We start from the raw sequence: 20,486 nt of genomic DNA on the forward strand, positions 1-20,486 counted from the left end.
AGGACAGGCTCCTTGTCAAAGAATTACCACCCCCACCGTCTGCACAAGTTCAAAAACAAAGCTTGTCACTCTCTAACTGTATTGACAACTCTGGGTCAGGAAGCGGTCTTAGTAGCTCTGGTAACTTCTGGTCCAGTCTATTACGGTGAATCTCCAGTAATAAATATTTAAATGATTTACAGATCAGGTTTTAAGATGAGATGAGAGAGATACTCCTGAGAGAGGTGAGGGGAATCTAAAATTCACCTAACTCCACCGAAGGGCTGACTCTAGTCTCCGGAATACCACTGCCGGGAGGGGCTTCCGGTTACTCAGACCCAAGGGAGGGAAACAGGTGGGGAGAGAGAGAGAGTCCCAGGAATAAGGCCAGTCTCTGCAGACTCTGGACAGCAGTGGGGAGGCACCTCGGGAGGGGAGGAAGAGGTGCCTGGTCCTGGTCAGGCCAACAGGAGAGTGGCAGCTTCGGAGTAGACTGACGGCCGCTCTCCGGGGAACCGGGGTGGAAAGCGAGAGGGCTCTCAGGGGCCGGGAGTGTCTGGGCCGGGAGGGTCGAACGCCCAGGGCACTGCGCCCCGCAGATGTCGCTCCTGCAGGGAAAAGCTCTGGGTGCGTATGCGGCTTGTCACCTCCTGGGTGCGCAGCGTGAGCCCGAAAATGTCCTCGTGATAGCGTTGCTGATCCTGCGGGGAAAGAGGGCGGAAGGTCACAGCCCGCGCGGGCGCTGGGAGCCGCCGTGGGCACCGCCCCGCCAGGGCCCCGCCCCTCCGCACCCGCAGCACGCCGATGACGTCGCCGGCCTCGTCCAGCTCCATGTTGCCCTCCGTCGCCAAGATGCGCTGCACCGTCTGCAGGACGCTGGTTGCCATGGTGACGTCGCCGCAGACAAACATGTGGCCCCGCTCGAGGCACAGCACGCGGTGCACCTCAGCAGCCAGCTCCGTCCTCAGGATGTCCTGCACGTAGGTCTGAGGGGAAGCGGGTTAGGGGCAGACCCTGGCGGGCCGGCCCCGGGGGTAGGGGGTAAGGAGAGCCCTGGGTGTGAAAAGATTCGGGGCACGCCAGGTCGGGGCCTAGGTACGCGGGGGTGGAGCCTAGAGAGACCTAGCCAAGCAAGGGGCCGGGCTTGGGTGTGCGTGGGTGAGGCCGAAAGGGACCTTGGCACAGGGTGGGGCCGCGTGGGGCGGGTGTCTCAGTGCCGCTGGGGTGGGAGCTGAGGAGCCAAGCGGAGGGTGCACACTGCAGAAGGCGGGGCCGGCCAGGGCCCGGGCGTCCCGCTGGAGCGCACGTCGGTTCTTCCCTTGTCCCTGGCTTCGAGTTACCCCTGCGCGCTCAGGGTCCCGCACCTTAGGGCTGTCGGGTTCCCGGGAGAAGGCGGTGAGGACGCGTCCAAACACCCCGCGCTGCTGGGCATCCTGCACCTCGTCGCGGTAGAGATGGTCGAGCTGGGAGCATCGGCAGCCGAACACCAAGGTCATGGGGGCGGGCTGCAGCCCTGCAAGCACGGTTGCGGCTTGGGAGAGCTCCCTCACGCAGGCCACCCTCACCAGGCTGACAGCCCACCCTTTCGGGCAGAACCACCACTCTGAGTTGTTTGGCTCTAGGAGGGTGCAGGGTACTTTCCTAGAGACCCTGCCTGACCCCGATTTGGAGAAGCGGAGGGACACAGGAGGTGGTGGTTCCCTCTGGTGGAAGGGCCAGTGGTGACAATGTGCTACAACTGGGGCTTCTGACTCAGACTCCGTGCCCTCTGTGGGGTCTAACACTGCCGTCGGAGAGCAGCCCCAACCCCGCTCCATCCCCATCTTCTCGGACACCTTCGGTTCCTGAACTCTATCCTTGTCTCCTGGTCACAGCCCCATTCTTTTGATTTATCAGCTCTCCTGGGCACCCCATGCCCCAACTGAATACCCTGTAGCTTCCTTGGGACTCAGACACACCCCAGGCACAGTCCAGAGTCCACCTGGGGCATTTCCACCTTCTGAGTCCCAGCCCTATATTCTCCAGACTTCTGGTTCCCTTTGTTCCCCCCTCTTTTTTTTTTTGGCCACTCTTGTGGCATGTAGAAATTCCCAGGTCAGGGAACTTGAGCCACAGTAGTGACCCAAACCGATGTAGTGACAACGTCGGATCCTTAAGTAGCTGTGCCACAAGAGAAGTCCACGGTTCCCTTTGTTCTTAGTGTAATCCAACACCTACTTTGTGCCTGGCGCAAACCCAGACCAGCAGGGCACTACCCTTGCCTGCAGGCCCTTCACCCATCGGTCTAATTAGCTTCTCTTCACCTCTGTTCTATTTTCTGCTTCCCCACCCTCACCCCCGTCCTTAAATTGTGTGACTCCCTCCTGCCCTCCAGGCATTCCCCTGGCCCCAGCCTCACCTTTGCTCTCAATGTCGTGCAGCCGCTCCTGCCAAAATCCCCGGAAGGGGGCAATGCCTGTGCCTGGGCCCACCAGGATGCAGGGCAAGCTGGGATCAGGTGGCAGCCGGAAGGAGGGAGCCCTAGTCAAGAGATCCTCCATCAGGCCCGCTTTGCTTTCCTGGCTCCCCCATTCTCCTCAGCCTCAGCAGGGTGGAAAGAGGAGAGCTCAACTTCCACTGAAAACGAGTTAATGCTTGTGTCTGGCTCAGTAAGCAGTGTGTTTAATAAAAGAACTCTGCTTATAGGCAGAGACTCCTTGGACCTGTGATTTCTGGAGGTTGGGTCAAAGGAAATAAAGCTTAAGTTTGAATTGAATGTTTTGGTGTCTCCGTTTAGGACATATAAAGTATGAGTAAGGACAGGACAGGTAGTTTTTTTGTTCATAATGGGTTCGCTCAGAGTGTGTATTTTTATTTTTAGGTCCACACCTGAGGCTTATGGAGGTTCCTGGGCTAGGGGTCAAATTGGAGCTGCAGCTGCCAGCCTATGCCACAGCCACAGCAATGCCAGATCCGAGCCATGTCTGTGACCTACACTGCAGTTTGTGGCGACGCCAGATCCTTAACCCACTGAGCAAGGCCAGGGATTGAACCCGCGTTCTCATGGATACTAGTTGGGTTCTTAACCCGCTGAGCTACAACGGGAACTCCTGAGTGTCTTTATTTTAAACAATAGCCTCAACATTGGTATTTGGTTTATATTCACTAGATTGGCTATTTATTTGTAATTTAGCCTCCTGGGTGGGTTTGGGTCACTGGACCCAGCTGGTGACATCCTGGGAACTCTTCTTTGTCCCACTTGAGACTCTCAGCTCCTGGGTGCTGGATGGGGCAAGACTTCTGAACGCAGCACATGCCTCTCAGGGATCCTGAGATCCTTCCCTTTGAGTCCTCAGTGATACTGTGGTCACTTAACTAGTTCCTCCTGGACTAAATGCAGACCCGCTGCAGTTCCCGGGTACCATGCCTGCCAACATCAGGCCAACCCCAAGGATGGCGGGAGGGCCTGCTGGGTCGAATCCTAGCCCCGTCTCTGGGAGCTGCAGTTTCCAGGCAGGACCCTAAGTCCTGAAAGGCCCAAAGCTTAGCCAGAGTTCTAAAGTGGCTTAACTGGATGCCCTGCCCTTGATATGTTGTGTGGGGGGGGATCCTCTGCTCCCAACAACCCTTCACCAAAGCTCACCCTGCGCCATCACCCACCGATTCCTCCATCTGTCCCCATCCATCCAAGTGGCACTCGGTCCACCCCGCTTGCACAGACACTCTCGGGGCCCCTCCCACCCCACCCCCTGCAGCGCTCACTTACGCCCTGATGAAGCAGGGTACAGGGTCTCCAGGCTTGAGCTGGCTCAGCCACGTGGAGCAGACTCCGTAGTGCAGGGGGCCCAGCCCATCTAGGCGGTTGGAGAGGGAGCGGGCCAGTAAAAGGTCCATCCCGGGGTCCCTTGTGACCCCGGCCCCGCCCCTCCTCCCCAGCCTCACCTTGGGTCCTGTAGGCCAGCACTGCAACTGTGAGGTGGATCTCTCCCGGGTAGGTGCTGGGCGCCGAGCTCACGGAGTAGTACCGGGGCTGGAGCAGAGGCAGCTGGGTGAGGAGCAGCGGGGCGGGCAGTGCCACAGATGGAAACTGCTCCAGCACCTCCAGCAGCGTGGGGCAGCGGAACCACTTCCACTCCTCATAGCGCCGGGGGTCCTGGCAGGGGCAGGGAGGGGGCAGTGAGCTTGGGACCTTCTGGCCCTGCCTGTTGGCCTGTTGACTTCCCTTCTCGACCCCTCTGGGGCTGAGCCTCCTTGGGGTTTCTCCATCCTCAGTGCAGGCCAACGAGCATTTCTCTTTGTCTCTCTCTCTGTTTTTTTTTTTGGTCTTTCTAGGGCCGCACCCATGGCATATAGAAGTTCCTGGGTCAGGGGTCGAATCGGAGCTGCAGCTACCAGCCTACGCCACAGCCACAGCAACACCAGATCCAAGTTGCATATGTGACCTACACTGCAGCTTGCAGCAATGCTGGATCCTTAACCTACTGAGTGAGGCCAGGGATTGAACCTGCATCCTCGTGGATACTCATCAGGTTCTTAACCTGCTGAGCCACAGTGGGAATTCTGAGGCCAGTAAACATCTCTGGAGGCAACTTTTCTGTGTCTCTTTAAGGCCTGAGAATACAGAGATGAATAGGAACTCCTTAGAGCCAGGTGGGTTCCCCTCCCCCTGCTCATCCCGCCTCACTGGCCCCTGCTCCCCCTCCCCCCCGCCCCCTGCCCCGGGGTGGCTCCCAACCTGGCTGAGGGTCTCGAGCTCCTGCTGTTCGCTGGGCTCTTCGGCCAGGGTGCTGAGCAGCCGCAGAAGCCGAGGGCTGGGCGGGGAGGTGATGTCCAGGAAGAAGGTGAGAGCCTGGCGCAGCGTGCACGGGGGCAGCCGGGGGTCCCGCACCCAGCTGGGAGGAGGGCCACCTGGGGGGTGCACGGGGTGCTCTGAGGAGGTGGCCACGCCACAACGGCATCGTCTGGGGCTCGGACTGCTTGGGGAGTACACGAGGACAAGCCACACCTCATGGCGCCTCATGGGAGACCAAGCCCGTGAACAGAGGTAGTGGGCCTGTCTGGGCAGCCTCTGTGTATGTGTATGTGTTTGAGGGTCCCTGCTGGATTCGGTTCTCTGGGCTCCTGCCCCTTGCTCGCTCGCTCAGCTTATTTGAATTCCAGGCACTGGTGCAGCAGAAGGGAGACCCACTGCCAGCTACAGAGCAGGCTAGGCTGCCGGGGAAGCCTTTGGGAGGTGCCCAGAGGCAGGGGATGGCTTCTAATGGGGGGTGTAGGTGTGGGTTCTGAAAAAGGAGACTCCAGCAGGACTAGCTTGGCACGAGGCAACACAGTGGCTATGAGTGAAGGTGGCAGCCTTCTGCCAGGTCCTGAACCTGAGAGGACTCTGGAGCCAAAGGGATGGAGTGGTTCTCACTGTCACGCCCCAGACCGCGCCGCGCTCACCAGGGCTGCCCTTCTCTAGCTGCTCCACTGCCACAGGCTCGGTGGGCGGCGGCGGGTCCTCCACACGGCTCAGCAGCGCCTCCACGAGGCCTGGCCGGTTGGGCGGGCAGATGCCTATGTGGTCCCCCGGCTGGTACTGGAGCCCCTCCTGGCCTTCAGTGTCCAGGCGCACCAGGATCGTGGCCCGGCTGGGGATGGGAGAGAGGAGGGGCAGTTAGAGGAGGGCTGGGGCGGGGGTGCAGCTCTGGGGAGGGAGGGGCAGGGACGGGCTGGGAGGGCCCTTCTCACGTGGACTTGCTGCTTTGTAGGTTTTCCACCGAGAGGACCGTAGCCTGGAACATCTTCCGCCTGTGCACGTGGATCAGGCCTACGGGGCGGGGGGCAAATGAGATGGACTGAGCCAGGGACCGGGGCCTGGCCCCTGATCAGGTCAGTCTGCGGACCGCAGGGAGTCCAGAGAGTCGGGGGGGCGTTGGGGCGTACCTGGCAGCAGCTGGAGGCCCTCCGCCTGGGCGCTCAGCCGGTACCTCTGGCGTTTCCAGCTCCGTTTGGGGCTGAAGATGTCCCGCGCGGCAGCCTTGGCATCCTCCCCCACGCAGAAAGTCTCACAGGAGGCCTGGGGGTGGGAGGTGAGGGCTGGGGAGCACCTGAGCCCACCTGAGCTTAGTGGGGCTGGCGGGGAGGTGGAGCTGGGCCTGTTGGGTCCCCGGTTGCCCCCTTCCATTCCCGGGGCTGCCGGAGCAGCGGTCCCATTGGAGGCTCGCTCCTGTGGGGGAGGCAGCCCTGGGGGCTGGAAGGAAGGGACCAGAGACAGGGCTGGGCCTGATGGCACTGTGATCCTCAGCCCATTTTGGGTTCAGCTGCTGTGCTGGCTATTCCTTTGCATGTGTCACCGCCACTTGCTAGTTACTCTGGCGTGAATCTCGTGGCCCGTGGCGCACAGCTCTTGGCACATGGGAGCCCTCAGTGAACGCATCCACGCCTTCGGCACTGAGTTCCTGTTCTGGCTTCTATACTTACCAGCTTCCATCTCTCCACCTCCTTAAAGACCCACTGGGGTTCAATGAGATAGTTTATGTAAAGCCCTCACGTGCTCCTGGAGTGGCACACAGAATTCTGGTGGCCACGGGAAGGGTCTCTGGCTGGCGTGTCCTCCCCTGCACAGCACAGCAGGGGCTGGCCCCCCGGGAAGGGTGTGTATCCTCCCCAGGACTGGTTGCTCCCTCCCACCCCATATCTCTGGTCCTGTTAATCTTTCTTTTGTGCGTGGAAGGTCTTGTATCTCTTCCTTCCTTCCTTGGCCCCCTCCCTTCCTTCCTACCCCCACCGCTGCCACCCTGCTTAGCTCAGAGCCTTCCTGCTTGGGGCTGGAAGCTCCTCCAGTTGACCTTGTGCCTCTAATGTCATGTCCCCGTGTCCCCAAACCTCAGGCCATGCTCCTCCCTTCTCTTGCCCCAATCCCAGCTTCCTGTCGCTACTGTTTGTCAGGATTCTTTAGTCTTGTTCTCCAATCCCTCTCCTCCTCCTGCCCCCAGCGATCCCCGCACCTGTGCCGCCGCCCTCCCCAGCCCGCCTCCTGGGATGCCGCCCTCCTCCTCGCCATCAGGCCAGGGCTGCTGAGCCCCAGCCTCGGGACCCTGGCTCAGAGCTGTGTCAGGACTGGGAGAAGGAGCCCTGTTCATCTCCAGGCCTAGTTCCCAGCCCAGTCAGAGTGGCTCTGCAGGAAGCCCAGAATCAGAAAGTCACAGCCCCGGGACCAGCCTGTCCTAGAACCAGCCCCACGCCCAGAACCCAGGACTCCCTCCAGTCCAGGGACCACCCCAAGCCTGTCTGGCCTCTGACTTCCCGTAGTTTCTCAGCTTCAGCCCTTGCCTCTCTCTTACCCTCTCTGTTTTTGGCTACACTTGTGGCACACGGAATTTCCCAGGCCAAGGATCGAACCTGGACCCAAGCCACTGCAGTGACAAGGCTGAATCCTTCATCTGCGGCACCACAGGAGAAGCCCATGTCTAATCCTCTCTTGCTCCTTCCCTTCTTCCTCCATCCTGCCCCTGCACCCTCACCTGCGGCGCCCACCTGGGGTGGGGGGCAGCCTGGGCCTGCCTGAGGCTTCCTGGCTGCTCTCTTCCGCCTAGGCCAGTCTCCTCCCACACTGTCAGGGCCATGCTGTCCCTCACTGTTCAGGAATCAGCCAGAAGGGCAGTGGCAGGTTGCAGGTGGATTTTGGAGGAACGGGATGAGCCAGGGGACCAAATGAGTTGGGGCACTGCTGAGGCCCCGGCTTCAGGGCTGCAGGTCTCGGGGCAGGTGTCCAGGTGGGAGTGAGTCTGAACTGGGGCTGGAGGGTGGCGGGAGTGAAATGTCGGCCAGGCCTGGGGGCTCACCTGGAAGGCGGCCTGGGCCCAGCCGCGAAAGGCCTCCTCCTGGCCACACAGCTCGTCACCCTGGCCCAGCTGGAGCAGGCGCTCCCCACCCAGCTCTTCTAGCCGTGTGTCCACCGCACGAGCAAAGGCACAGAAGTGGGGGTATGCCCGGGAGCCCAGCCCGAACACACAGAACCTGGGGTGCAGGGAGCCGTTACTGGGGTCCACCTCGTCCCTCCCCTGTGTGCCGCAGGCAGCTGTCCCCCCAGCTTGCGCAGCTCCCCTCGCTGAGGCTCCCCGGACCTGAGGGTCCCCAGCGCCCCCGCGCTGTCTGTGTTACTGGATTCCTTCCTCTTCCGCCGCCAGGAGGACACCAGCGGGTCTGAGCAGGAAACGCTATTGAAGCGAATTTTGTAACTCCTGCAAGAGAGGACGAAGACGAGGGTGTCACAGGGCACTGGAGACAATTCCGGGGCCAGACCCAGCAGGGGACAGCCTCAGGGTCTCCGCCTTTGGAGCTGGCTTCGCTCCCTGAAGCAGGCTCGGGATTGGGGCTGAGGGCCCATGTTCCAGGTGTCTCTGAGCCTCCGGCCTGGCCTCCCCCCTCCTCTCTCTGAAGGTGACCTCAGGACCGACTGGCCCTTCAAGAGTCCTGGGACAGCAAGTGGGCAGGCCTCAAGAACGTCTCTGCTCACGTGTCCTCAGCTTGTTGGGAAAATTACCTGTTGCCCAGAGGGAGACCTCTTTAGACCCCTTTTCTTTCTTTCTTTTTTTTTTTTTTTACACTGGCAGCATATGGGAGTTCCCAGGCTAGGGGCCGAATCAGAGATGCAGCTGCCGGCCTACACCTGGGATCCGAGCTGCATGCCAGATCCTTAACACACTGAGCGGGGCCAGGGACCAAACCCACATCCCCATGGATACTAGTTGGTCTTGTTACCGCTAAGCCGCAAGGGGAACTTCTAGATCTCCTTTCCTTTTGAGTCTCCAAATGCCTCACTGCCCCCTCCTCTCCCGCCCCCATCACCCCCACCCCCACTCACCTGTGCTGTTCAGGCCGAGGGGAGCCGTTGTAGGGGCCCGACATCTCCATCAGGGCTGCTGCGAAACTCTGCGGAGAGGAAGTGTTGGTATCCAATGAAAACGCTGCAGGAGAGTGTAAAGTAATAGAAAAGCAACTCTGCCCTCGTCCTGCCTCCAGCCTCACAGCCCCGCTGTGGACCACGGACAGCTGTTTACCCCTTGAGCCCTGCCTGCTTCGTTGTACTTACACACACATCTGTATTTACAGTTTAGTTTTTTAAAATAAAAACAAGGGAGTTCCCTTCGCGGCTCAGCGGTTAGTGAACCTGACTAGGATCCAGGAGAATGAGAGTTCAATCCCTGGCCCTGCTCAGTGGGTTAAGGGTCCAGTGTTGCCACGAGCTGTGGTGTAGGTCCTGCGTTGCTGTGGCTGCGGTGTAGGCCGGCAGCTATAGTTCCAATTCGACCCCTAGTCTGGGAACTTCCATATGCCGCAGGTGTGGCCCTAAAAATATAAAATAGAATAAAAAATAGAAAAATAAAAAGGGGACTATATTTTACTTACATGCTTTTTGTCAATAACCTATCATGGATGTCCTTCTAGGTCCACACACCAAGACTGGCCTCATTCTTTGGAATGATTACATAGTATCCCATCACTTGTGGGTACCATCGTGTGCCCGACTCCCCTGACTGAGGACATCTGGATGGTCTCTGGACAGTGCTCAACCGCTCATATACACGTGTTTCCTCCTTTGCATATTTCACAGGGTAGCTCTTAGGAGCAGAATTGCTGAGTCGTAAGATTTAAAAGCTTGATGGGACAGTCAAGCCGTCCAGCATCGGGAGGACGATTTCCTCTTTCCTCCCTCCTCTCGACACTGGCTGTGACCAGCCGCTAACGCTTTAGCCGATGTGATAGGGAGAAACCAGCTCTCGATCTCCCTGCATTGCCGTGATCGCTAGTGACACTGACATCGTCTAAAAGGCTGAGCCGTGTCACGTGCTGCCCGGGAAACAGCTTAGAACTACATGCAACAACCTTTACACAGGAAAAAACAACACATGGCAAGGCCATGACATCCCTGAGTTAACTGCAGGTGCATTTAGGTGCTGGGTTTATGGGTTCACTGTAACTAGCATGTACTACCTTTATTTTATTTTCTGAACATTTTCTTGAAGTGTAATGTACCTACAGAAAAGCCACATGTTATAAACGCACAGTTGGTTTTTTTTTTTGTCTTTTTTTGGGGGGGGCCACACCCGAGGCACATGGAGGTTCCCAGGCTAGGAGTCAAATTGGAGCTTTAGCTGCCAGCCTATACCACAGCCAAAGCAAGGTGAGATCCAAGCCGCATCTGTGGACTACACCTCGGCTCATGGCAATGCTGGATCCTTAACTCACTGAGTGAGGCCAGGGATTGAACCTGCGTCCTCATGGATGCTAGTCAGATTCATTTCCGCTGAGCCACGACAGAACTCCCCAAACACACAGCTTTATAGATTTTCACAAATGGAACCTACTGGTGTAATCAGCATCCCATCAAGAAGCATCACCAGCACCCCAGAGGTCACCTGTCACCTTCGTGCTCACCCCCCACCCCGCCCCCCAGTTAAATACCCACTCTCCTGATTAAAACACCACGGATTAGTTTTGCCTGTTTCTGAACTTAACGCAGAATCCTATGGTCTGATCCTTTTGTGTCTGGCTCCTTTTCCTCCACATGATGTTTGAGATTCATCTATTTTGCTGAGTGTGGTTGAAATCTGTTCACCCTTGTTGCTGCATTTCGTTTGAATAGCCAATGATGCATTTCTCCAGTCTATGGTTGAGAGTTATCTGAATTGTTTCCAGTGTGGAGATATCATGAATAGTGCTGCTATAAATATTCTTGTTTGTGTTGTTAGTGAATATATGCCTTTTTCTGTGGGGCAAATGCCTAGGTTTGCTCCATTAAAAAAAAAATTCAAGGTGAGATGTACACACACATTGAAATGCACAGAACTAGCGTGCAGTTCAATCTGTTTGAGTCTTTGGCAGTTTCATTAAAAAAAAAAGTAGGAGTTCCTATTATGGCTTAGTGGTTAATGAACCCGACTAGTATCCATAAGGACATGGGTTCGATTCCTGGCCTCACTCAGTGGGTTAAGGATCCAGCGTTGCCTTGAGCTGTGGTGTAGGTCGCAGATGTGGCTTGGATCCCAGGTTGCTGTGGCGTAGGCTGGCAGTTGCAGCTCTGATTCGACTCCTAGCCTGGAAACCTCCATATGCTGTGGGTGCAGCTCTAAAAAGACAAAAAAATTAAAAAAATAAATAAAATAAATTTTAAGAAGTGAACACATATCTACCCACTGACCCAGACATCCCACTCTTAAGTATTTGTCCAAGAGAAATGAAAACATAAGGCCACAAAAGCCTTGCACAAGAATGTTCATAACAGCTTAATTCACAATAGCCAAGTGCTGGAAACAGCCCAGGTGTCCGTCAGCGGGGGCGGGGGGTGGGGGGGAAATACACTGTTTATGCCCCAGGCGCCGCTCCGCCGTGGACAGGAATGAACCCCTGAATCACTCAACAGTGAGAGGAACCTCTGAAACAGGCTGAGGGAAAGAAGCCAGAATACCATGCTGCAGCCCCCCACCATCTAGGTTGTTCTAGAACAGGTGACGGAAGTCAGGAGAGTGGTCACCTTTGGTGGGAGATGGGGAAGCGGGCTGACCTGGGGAATTAACAAGGGGACTTTCTAAGTGATAAAAATGTTTAGCTCTGACTGTGGGTCACATGGACGTAAAAATTACTTTTACACTATAAAAGTTAGAAACTCTATTTTTCTTTCTTTTTCTTTTTCAGCCACACCCTTGGCATATGGAAGTTCCCGGGCCAGGGATTGAATGTGAGCCCAGCTGCAGCAAAGCCAGCTCCTTTAACCCACTGAGTGATCGAACCTGCATCCTCATGGATAGCAGTCAGATTTTTAACCCACTGAGCCACCACAGGAATTGCTCTATTTTTCTTTAAAAGGCAGATCAGAAGGACTGAAACGGGCAGCAAGGTAAGGGGGAAGGCTTCCTTCAGAATTCTGCTCCGGGGTTCTTAATGCTGAGAAGGCATTTAGAAGCAGAAACAGATAAAGCCCCCAGAAATGAGTAGCCAGGGGCAGCCAGAGACAGAGAAGCAGCAGAGATGATGGTTAACAATAGAGTATTCGGGAGTTCCTGCTGTGGCTCAGTGGTAACAAACCTGATGAGTATCCATGAGGATGCAGGTTCAATCCCTGGCCTCGCCCCGTGGGTTAAGGATCGAACTTTGCCGAGAACTGTAGTGTAGGTCATAGATGCGGCCCAGATCTGGTGTTGCTGTGGCTGTGGTTTAGGCCGGCAGCTGTAGCTCTAATTGGACCCTTAGTCTGGGAACTTCCATATGCCGGTAGTGCAGCCCTAAAAAAGCAAAAACAAAACAAAACAAAACATTCGAGGGTAGGACTCTAGTTTGTTTCTTCCAGGATTTGTTTAGAAAGTGAAGTTCCTTAACCTCTGTTGGCATCTGAGCGGTGCTCTTTTTCTTTCATTAAGAAAAGAAGAGACAGGAGTTCCCATTGTGGCGCAGTGGTTAACGAATCCAACTAGGAACCACGAGGTTGCGGGTTCGGTCCCTGCCCTTGCTCAGTGGGTTAAGGATCCGGCGTTGCCGTGAGCTGTGGTGTAGGTTGCAGATGCGGCTCGGATCCCGAGTTGCTGTGGCTCTGGCAGAGGCTGGCAGCCACAGCTCTGATTCAACCCCTAGCCTGCGAACCTCCATGTGCCGTGGGAGCGGCCCAAGAAAATGGCAAAAAGACCAAAAAAAGAAAAAAAAGAAGAGACAAAGCTGAGATCTCATTTTAGGTGCTGTCTTTCCCTCTTGTCACTGTCTGGCCCGCCAGAAAGTGCCTTCTACTTATTAAGCACTTACTCTGATTGATAAAGACTTGGAACCCAGTAAGCGTGTGTGTGTGTGTGTGTGTGTGTGTGTGTGTGTAGCAAGTGTGGAGGGGTGCAGCCACAAGGATGGCCCTGAAGTGTGGCTTGGCAGGACCTCCGGTCCACGCTCTGGCTGTGGAGAACTCTCAGGGCATCTCCGATTTCCATCGTGGAGGCGGGAGTCCTGCTCAGCGCTCCAGTATGGCCCCGCCCCTCATTCCCAGGGGCCCCTCACCTCTCCATTCTCCGGGGGATCCCCGTTCCCAAAGGTGCTGGTTACCACCAACACCAGCGTCTCATGCTCCAAGGACACCACGTCATACTCATCCATGCACAGGACCTACAGGCAAGGAGAGGACAGATGTCCTGGGGGCTGACTGCCCTGGTCCTTCTCACTCTATGCTCCCCCCCACCCCTCCGCAGGTCCCGACTCAGATCCTGGGGTTCCTCTTGGGCCCTGACTTGTGACCCTTTCCTGTCCTCCAGGTGTGTCTGAAGATTGGACAGAGGTCATTCCCCACCCCACCCCCACTTCAGACCCCTGCCCTAGGGGCTCAGTCCTACCCGGGGGTCGAAAGCCTTCCGGAAGAGCCTCCCCAGCTGCTGTGCGTAACTCTGGGCCCGGCCGGTCTCGGAGGCGTACAGAATTGTCGCCTTCACTCGCTTCGCCATCACGGTGCCCATGAGTGAGGCCGAGATCTTCACCGCGCTGAGAGCGAGCCAGGGTGGGGTGAGGGGGTCCCAGGCGCACGGAGCCAGGGCCTCCCCAAGCGCGCGTGCCCCAAGTAAGGTCGCGGTGGGTGTGGAGGGGCGGGGAGCCCCCTGGGTGTGGGGGAAGGGCAGCACTCCCAGGGCACCTACTTGGCCACTTCCTTAAACGTCTTCTTTCTGGCGATGCCGGTGCCCTTGGCTGCGCTCCCTTTCCAGGGGTCTGGCTGCAGAGAAGTGATGGGGGTGAGGGTGGGGGCGGGAGGGGAGGGAGAAGTGAGGAAAAAAAACGCAAAGGTTGGAGGCCTGTGGGGGCTGCTCAGTTAGAGCTGGCGGGGCGGTCACCTGGTAGCGGAAGGCCGGGGACAGGACATAGTTGACCATCTCCTGGTGGAAGACGGGCGTGAGGCTGCCTGAGATGGGGGGCACGATCCAGGCCCAGTCGGCAGGGCAGCCGCCCCTGGCCTTCTGCTCGTTCTCCAGGTGCTTCATGAAAGAGGCCGTGGCGGCGTGATGGTCCACAATGGTCACTTTGGCCACCTGCGGGGAGGCGGGGGACGAGGGAGGGGCTCAGACGGGGCCCCCAGACCCTGCACTTCCCTCACCTCAAACCTCAGTGTCGCCCGTAACTGCTGCGGCAGGCGAGGTCGTGCTCCCATCTCCGCCATCTGCGTGCCCCCCACCAAAACTGCCCAAACTCCTGAGACCCCACTTAAGTGCTCAGCAGGCACCACTTTCCTCAAATTCCAGCGCTCAGCCTGCCCTTCATCCTGGAATTACAGTTTCTAGAAGCCAGCGGGTCCCACATCGCGATACTCAGCATGCCCCGGGAGGGGATTACTGAGCATGCGCTGATCCGCTGGGCTCCCACGTGGTAGCGCCTGGGACGTTGCACTGCATCCCCGGCACTGCAGGCCCGGGAGTTCCCTTGTGGCTCAGTGGGTTAAGAAACTGACTGGTATCCGTGAGGATGTGGGTTCAGTCCCTGGCCTTCCTCAGTGGGTTAAGGATCCAGAGTTGCCCTGAGCTGTGGTGTAGGTCGCAGACGCGGCTCGGATCCCACCTTCCTATGGCTGTGGCCTAGGCTGACAGCTACAGTTCCAATTCGACCCTACCCTGGGAACGTCCATATGCCGGAGGTGTGGCCTAAGAAAAAAGAAAAGAAAAGAAAACAAAAAACAACAGAAGTGCAGGCCCGATGTGCCCCGTGTGGGGCTCTTGAACTCCTTCTAGCTGCCTCAGCTCCGGTCCCATGTGCTCCTGGCTGGTCAGGGCCTGTGTACCTGGTAACTGTGCAGCACAGCCAGGTTGATTTCCACAGCTGCCTTGTCTTTCCACAGGGACGAGGTGGTCCGGGTGTCCAGGTCCATGCAGACGGCCACATCCTGGGAGCAGGGCACATGGCATTGGCAGGGATGGGGGAGGCAGGGGTGGGTGGAGAGCATCTGGTCTCCAGTTAGGCAGTGGGAGTGGGGGAGGGGATGGGTGGCCGTCAGGAGGCCTGACTGCTTCATTTGGGGCTGATTCAGGTTCTTGCCTGCAGAGGCACCACAGAGCAGAGAGGAACCTGGGGCCAGGTACTGCTCAGCCCTGGGTCTTAAGTTCTCATCTCTAAAGTGGGTTTTTAACATGCTTCGAGTCAAGAGCCGCCTTGAGAATCTGATGACAGCTGTGTAGACCTACAGATCCAACCTCCAGATAAAGAACCACACGTTCACCCGCAGGCACCAGCCCCAGCCTCGGTGCTTCCAGCACCTTCCTCCGCAGCCCTAGTTTAGGAGGCAGACTAGAACTAGATCTGACTTCGCTCAGATTCTCCCTGTGACAGACATCCTGTGGATCCGGTGTCAGCCCCAGAGGGGGTGGGCATGCAGCTCCCTGCCCTCCCCCCGCAGCGCCACTGGTCCTCACCTCCAGAATGTTGTAGCGGTGAGGGTCGCACAGGTTCCGGGTGCCAATCTCCGTGCTCATGTACCAGCCGCTGAAGGGGGCCGCTGGGAACTCCAGGCCCCCGATTTCCAGCAGCATGTTGGACACTGCTGGGAGGGCATACCAGCGCAAGCCCAGGGCCGCGAACCACTCCAGCCTGTGGATGCCAGGGTGTAGGGTGAGCCCCAGCGGAGCCTCACCGGCCTGGCCACCCCCCTGGGCAGCCCCCTCCTCTGTGGGCCCCAGTCCCTCTTGTGCTCACGTGGGGTGTTCCAGGGGCACCTCGAGGACCAGCTCAGGGGGCAAAGCAAAGAGTTCTGGAGGCTCGTCTGGGGCCTGGAGCAGCAGGGGCAGCACATCAAAGCGGCCGTTTCCTGGGGTCCAGCCGTGCTGGATGCAGAGCTGCAGGGAGCAAGGACAGAGCTGGGTCTGAGGGGTCCCTTCTTTGGCATCTCCTGTCCCTGCTTCACTGACTGCTCTTTTTTTTTTTTTTTTTTTTTGGTCTTTTTAGGGCCCCACCTGGGGCCTATGGAGGTTCCCAGGCTAGGGGTCAAATCAGAGCTGCAGCCGCCAGCCTACACCACAGTCACAGCAATGCCAGATCCGAGTGATGTCTGCGACCTACACCACAGCTCACGGCAACGCCGGATCCCTAACCTGCTGAGCGAGGCCAGGGGTTGAACCTGTGTCCTCGTGGATGCTAGTCAGATTCATTTCCGCTGAGCCACCACTGGAGCTCCTTTTTTTTTTTTCCTCCCATTTTTGGCCACCCCTTGGCATTTGGAATTAGGGTCCGATCTGAGCAGCAGTTGTGACCTGTGCCGTAGCTGTGGCAATGCCAGATCCTTTAACCCACTGTGCCGGGTGGAATTGAACCTGCGTCCTGGCGCTGCAGAGGCACAGCTGATCCCATGGTGCCACAGCGAGAACTCCTCACTGACGGCTCTCGACTGGACCCCCTTACCTCACCCCTCACGGGATGGCTTCCCCCTCCTCTGCCTCCCTGTGCCCACCTCGGTGATCTCCACGTTGGCTGGGTCCCCCCGCACGGAGCCGTCCTGCTGCCTGTAGCCTGCATAGCGCACCAGTTGGCTGTTCCAGATCCGGAAGTCCCCGCGGCCTGGAGTGCGCTGGGGGAACACTGTGATGGCCGAGCTGATGCGGGGACAAGAGCTAGTCAGATCCCAACCTCACCACCTGGCGGCAGGGGGAGGGGCGGGGCCTTGAGCAGGGTGGGGGACACTCACCGAAGGTTGCCCCGGTTGGTGGCGTACTTGATGTGGTTGCAGATGTAGGTGAACATCTCCTGTGCAGAGCTGCAGTCCCGAGCATCGAACACCTGAGCCCCCAGGGTAGGGGACAGGGGGGAGATGGGGCTGTTGAGTGCCAGCCCCAGGAGCAGGGGAGGAGGTAGGGCAGGGAGTCATGGCCCTGTGTCCAGGCTGGGGGTGTCCCAAGCTGCGAACCAGGGCTCTTTCTCCTCCGCGGAGGCTCCCTGACCACCTGCACCTGCACGGACCCTGGGTACCAGTCTCTAAGGGAACGGGCGGGCATCTCCCACTCCCCCCTCCCTGAAACCTCAGGAGCCACCGCACCCTCTTTTCCTCTTCTGTGTCCCCCAGTCCCCACACGGAGGGTTTGCTAGCCTGCCACACCTGCAGCTTCCCCCACTGGATCCGGCCCACACAGCGGGGAGCGTTGCGCCAGGCCTGCTTGGCCCCAAACACCAGCTCATTCTCTCGAAGCTGATAAGTGCCGGTGGCTGCCACCTCGGCTTCTACCTCCTGAAGACGCTGCTCGTGGGCCTGTGAGCCGCTCCTGGGGAGGAAGGGGAGCCGGAGGAAGTCATGGGGGGAGCCCCCTGGCTTGTGTGAGTGTTGGGGGGAGGGTGACGTGGTGGGTGTTGAGCTCACAGGCCCTGCGTGGGGTCAGGATGGGAGGAATGGGAGTGGTCCTGGGGGACCTGTCACCATTTCTAGGTCTCGGCAGGACCCAGGCTGGAGGACAAGGACGGGCTGCGGGTCTCAGCGGAGGGTCTCACCTCTTGATGGAGCTGTAGTACTGGTTGATGAAGTCCCTGGCCTGGCTCAGCAGTTGCTCCGTGGGTGGAGGGCCCTGGGAGGGTCTGCTCTGCAGCTTCCGTGGAAATACCAGGGATCCCAGGCAGCGTCTGGGGGTGCAGGGCCCGTCCTGGGTTGGGGGCGGGGGAGGCGAGCGAGCGGGTGGCACAAAAGTCAGGACCACATGGGGGCGCAGGGGCCGTGGGCCTGGGGCCTGGAGGTGGAGTCTGGGGCAGAGGGAACGAGGGTCGGGAAGGGAGGTGGACGGGGCCTGGGCTAAGACTGGAAATAACAGGGAGGCGGGGCTCGGGCAGAAAGGGGCAGAAATGGCCAGGGCTGGAGGCTGCGCGTGATCCACGTCCCCTGCATGTCCCTCAGCCCTCCGGTTCGGCCCGGTCTCCTCTCCTCCTGGACACCAGGGGCCGGCTCCGGAGGGGCCTGGCCTCAGCCTCCTGGACCCGGACTGGGCCGAGGGGTTCGGGCCTCACCTGCTGTGACTGAGCGCACAGAGTGTCGTAGGTGATGCTCCCCACTTCCCAGTTCTTCACGCGAGGGAACTTGGGCCCCTCTGGGGGCCGGGTGAGCGGGGGGCTGTTGGGAGCCGGGCTGGGGTCATGAGAGAGAAGCGTGTCACCTTCAGCCGCTCTGGAGACCCCCCCAACAGCGTGACGAATCCAGTGACTTATTGCTGGCTTCCCATGGGCCTTCTTTTTCTTTTCTGTTTTTTTTTTTTTTTTTTTTTAATAGCCGCACCCGTGGCACAAGCAAGTTCCCGGGCCAGGGATTGAATCTGATCCACAGCTATGACCTACGCCGCACAGTGACAGCGCTGGGTCCTTTAACCACTGCTCTGGGCCAGACATGGAACCTGAGCCTTCACAGGGACTGGAGCTGCTGCAGTCAGAGTCTTAATCCACTGCACCACAGCGGGAACTCCCCGTGTGTTTTCTTACCTTTTCTCACAGCCCTTATGACTGCCTTAGGAGGTACACAGTACGGTGCCCCTTTTACAGAGGTGCCATCTGAGGCTCAGGGGGCGCCTGGGAAAGGACGGTCCCCTCTGTACCCAGGCCCACCTCACTCTTCTCGGCAATGCTCAGCCAGACCCCGGGGCTGCTGGGGTGGTGGCACTGGGATCCTGAGCCCCTGGCCCATGGCTGGGTCCTCATGACCACTGCCACCGTCCCCCCCCCTGACTCCCGTACAGGGTGTCCAAGCCCCAGAGGTTGAGCTGGACCCAGCCCTGAGCAGAGGGAGCTGGGGGCCCAGGCAAGGAAGCCCCAGCTGGGATTCCTCAGCCCAGATTTCCCGCTCGCTCGCTCACACCCCTCCTGACAGTAGCCGTCCTGTGAAGGGAAGCCTCAGAGGCCTTATCACTTCCTCCCAGAGCCGCCAGCCCAGCCTTGGGGAGGAAGGGAGGGACTCAGGCCTCTGGTGCGTCTGTGCGCCAGGGCCCCTGGCCCCTGAGCCCTTCCCCACTGAGCTCCTCTGCCTGGCCTGGTGCCCCACCTGGCCTTGGGCTGTGGCCTTCCTAGCCCCAGGGACCTCTGCCCCAGAGGGGCCCCTTCTGGAGGCTGGGCTGCAGGGTCAGTCCTGGGGTAGATGGCTGGTGGGAGGAGGCGACCGGAGCAGGGGACGAGGGCCCAGCTGCCCTGCCTTCTTAGTCCCTCATGGAGGGCCTCAGTTTTCCAGCCCAACTCTCTCCCCCATCCTTTCATCTCCTTGTACCTGCTCCCCAGCTCCTTTCTTCTCCTGCTAAATAATCATGTTGTTTGTTGAAGTCTTGCCGCGAACTAGAAACCTACAAAAACCCTGTGGGGTAAGTACTGCTATATCCATATTTTATATAAATGGAGGCTCAGAGAGGTTAAGGCACTTGCTCAGAGTCAAACAGCTCTCGTCAGCAGGGCAGCATTCATGGCCTGGCCATTTGCACCTGGAAAGCTGGCGCCCTTGCCCCTGACTCTCGTCCGTGGCCTGCTGGCCCTGGGCCGGGTCCCCTGAGCCTCCCTGACCATCCTGTTCTTCCACGCTGACAGCCTTTCGGCTTGGTGACATGGCCCTGACTGGGCTGCAGGTTCCAGCCCTTCTGAGCCCGGTCTTCGGGCCTTGACACCCGCCCTCCTGCCACCTGTTTCCAGCCTCCGTGGCCCTCACCTGTGGTCTGGCGCTGGCGCGGGAGCGGGTGCCGGTGCCTGGCTGGCCTCAGGTGCTGGGGAGGCCGGGCCCTGCTTGCCGCACAGCCCGAGGCCCAGCCCCAGCCCCAGGCCGCAGGGTGGCCCGGGCTCCTGGGCCACGCTCTTCAAGTTGCCCATGTTGGCTTTGGCCAGGCGTCTGCTCTGTTACTCAGGGCAGAGCCGGAGCCTTTTCCTTAAGAAGGGGAGGGGGCAGTGGGAGGGGCTCTGCGCTGCTGGCCCTCGCTCCGCCCTTGCCCCACACACAATGGGACAGGAACCAGGCTGGCTGGGAGGCTCGAAACCTCGGCTCCATGCCCACAGGCCCAGAGGCTGGGGGGCCGGATGCCTGGGCTCTGCTCTAAGGCCGAGGGATGATAAGTGGGAACCCAGGCGTCTGACCGGAGGGGAGGCCTTCCATATCGCCCTTGCTGGCCTTGCCCTGAGGGGGCGGGTAGAAGGTGGGCACTGTATCGGGAGCAGGCGATGATCCCCAGACTTTGAGCGACCGTAGGAGTCTCTAGGTTCTCCCCGGTGCTCCCTGCCTCTGTCTCTGCTCCTGGACCCCTACCTTTCAGTCCTTTGGGGTTCTTGGGGATACAGGCCTAGCAAGGATGCACTGACCCTTTGTCCTTGGCTCTATCATTCGGGGATCCCTTCCCCTCCCAGCCCCACTTTCCTGGAACCTCCACCCCCTGTGACTCAAGTGGGGGACACAAAAGAGCAGGAAGCTGCCATCCAGGGCCTCCGCCCCCACGTTGTCATCCAGTGACGCATGCTTCCCTGGGGGCGGGAGGTCAGCATATAGACTCCGCAGTCAGGGCTAGAGGCGGAGACTGCCCACGGGGGAGATCTCGAAGCCCTAGCGAGAG

General features: G+C 58.8%; 1 protein-coding gene and 1 long non-coding RNA gene across 2 annotated transcripts; one reads left to right on the forward strand and one right to left on the reverse strand.

The window, feature by feature from the left end:
- Window positions 1-69: 69 nt before the first annotated feature.
- Window positions 70-19,812, reverse strand: NOS3 (nitric oxide synthase 3). Its single transcript, XM_047763053.1, has 26 exons — window positions 19,598-19,812; window positions 17,929-18,046; window positions 17,422-17,570; window positions 17,036-17,198; window positions 16,628-16,719; window positions 16,394-16,535; window positions 15,643-15,782; window positions 15,363-15,537; window positions 14,735-14,836; window positions 13,797-13,991; window positions 13,605-13,678; window positions 13,308-13,452; window positions 12,979-13,083; window positions 8,807-8,874; window positions 8,067-8,183; window positions 7,785-7,959; window positions 5,884-6,016; window positions 5,689-5,767; window positions 5,401-5,588; window positions 4,694-4,866; window positions 3,901-4,111; window positions 3,725-3,812; window positions 2,378-2,499; window positions 1,344-1,492; window positions 771-965; window positions 70-680 (listed from the first exon to the last, which is right to left on the reverse strand). The coding sequence occupies exons 1-26, from the start codon at window positions 19,753-19,755 to the stop codon at window positions 519-521; spliced, it is 3,618 nt and encodes a 1,205-aa protein (XP_047619009.1). The 5' UTR covers window positions 19,756-19,812; the 3' UTR covers window positions 70-518.
- LOC125117283 (uncharacterized) lies at window positions 876-10,018 on the forward strand. The gene is made up of 3 exons (XR_007132578.1): window positions 876-959; window positions 5,709-5,829; window positions 9,391-10,018. It is a non-coding gene; the product is annotated as an uncharacterized LOC125117283 (long non-coding RNA).
- Window positions 19,813-20,486: the final 674 nt, after the last annotated feature.

This window comes from Phacochoerus africanus, chromosome 16 (assembly GCF_016906955.1).
Source record: "Phacochoerus africanus isolate WHEZ1 chromosome 16, ROS_Pafr_v1, whole genome shotgun sequence".
Classification (NCBI taxonomy): Eukaryota; Metazoa; Chordata; class Mammalia; order Artiodactyla; family Suidae; genus Phacochoerus; species Phacochoerus africanus.